Consider the following 1,510-nt stretch of genomic DNA (forward strand, 5'->3'; position numbering starts at 1 on the left):
AAATAGGAAGGGGTGGTATCTGATAGTTGGTACCTATAAGCCTTGATCTTCTAGCTTCGCAAAGGATAGAAGGTTGACTGTTAGATTGGGGATCCAGTGGACGTAACCCACTGAGATATCCCCCCCTTCTGATTCTAGAAGGATATCACCTATCTCCTCAACCCGTCCTACGCCACCGTCCGCGGTAGTAATTTCTAAATCACCTTCGAACGACTTTGCGCGCACCAACGAGTGCCTTTCACCCGTCATATTGAAGCTTGCGCAGGTGTCGAGATACCAAGGTTTGGATGTTGTAGCGGACGACGTAGATAAAGCAATTGCTGCGTTGGCATTAGGTTGCGATGCAAGGAGATCTGACGCTCTGGTGCCAGTAGGTTTGTCGTCATCCTTGTCCTTCTTCTTATCCTTTCCCTTCTTTTTGGCACCTTCAGTGTTGTCAGTGCCCTTATTATCCTTATTCTCTTTCCTCCACCACTCGGGCGCTTTGTCAGGGTTCAGATGATAGCAATTAGCCTTTATATGCCCTGGGACCTTGCAGTATCCGCACTTTGCGGTTGCGGCGGAAGTTGTGTTGTCATTATCATTGGTGGCCGCGTTGGCCTTTGGAGCTTTAGGGCGTCCAGTACCCTCTGATTTACTCATCCGGTGAGCAATTTGTTTTGTGAGATCGTTGATATCTAGGTTGACAATCGGACCCTGACCCGTCCCGTAGAACGTATCGAGGCGTGATTTAACATAGGTCCTCTGATAATCTCGGAGGCCGATAATAAAGAAATCATGGAGGTAGTTCTCACCACGGTCCTCCGTTAGTTGTCGCATGCGAGCAGACAGGTATTGATATCGGCGTACGTACGCCAGGTAATCACCGTCCTTGACATGCAAGTGGGTAAATTCTTTAAGGATGTTAATCCTTTCTTCCCCTAGGGATATCGCGTATACTGCGCTTACCTTGTTCCATAGGGCCGCCGCGTTGTCGGGTTGAATGGATCCCATGGTCAAACGGACAGAACCTACTAGGGATTGCAACATGCGACGGAAGAGAAGTTTTGAACGTATCACCCAATATCGCTGATCGAGCGATGATAAACCTTCAGGTGGTTCCTGTTGGTTCTTATTAAGAATATTTGCACCACCGATCACTTCTGCATCCGACAAGAACGCCATCTTCCACGTCTGGTAGTTGGTGCCATCGAACGTGGTGACGGACTTTGTGTTCAACGAGGCCTGCGCTTCCTTCTGGTATTCGCGAGCCAGCATGTTCGGATCTTCTTCTGGTATAGGGTTCGGAGGAGGTGGAGGAGGTGGCGGCGCGCGTGCTGATATCAGTCGCTCGCAGAGTGCAATGAGATCTGCTGCTGCCATGGTCACCATGCCGTTAGGATTCGGCGTAGGTATCGGCATAGGACTGGGCGTGCCATCCTCGGATTCCTCGCGTTCTGGCATCTTGCCAGTATCGCGTGCGGAGCCAGAGGTTGTCATATCTTCCTCTAGCCGGTCGCGTATTCAGTTT

At 50.3% G+C, this 1,510-nt stretch overlaps 1 protein-coding gene across 1 annotated transcript; it reads right to left on the reverse strand.

Moving 5' to 3' along the window:
• Nucleotides 1-33: 33 nt before the first annotated feature.
• On the reverse strand, nucleotides 34-1,479 carry HCAG_09199 (predicted protein; the record flags this gene model as incomplete). The annotated part of the gene is made up of 2 exons (XM_001535841.1): nucleotides 34-870; nucleotides 949-1,479. The coding sequence occupies 2 exons, from the start codon at nucleotides 1,477-1,479 to the stop codon at nucleotides 34-36; spliced, it is 1,368 nt and encodes a 455-aa protein (XP_001535891.1).
• Nucleotides 1,480-1,510: the final 31 nt, after the last annotated feature.

This window comes from Histoplasma capsulatum, genomic scaffold (assembly GCF_000149585.1).
Source record: "Histoplasma capsulatum NAm1 scaffold_51 genomic scaffold, whole genome shotgun sequence".
NCBI lineage: Eukaryota > Fungi > Ascomycota > Eurotiomycetes > Onygenales > Ajellomycetaceae > Histoplasma > Histoplasma mississippiense.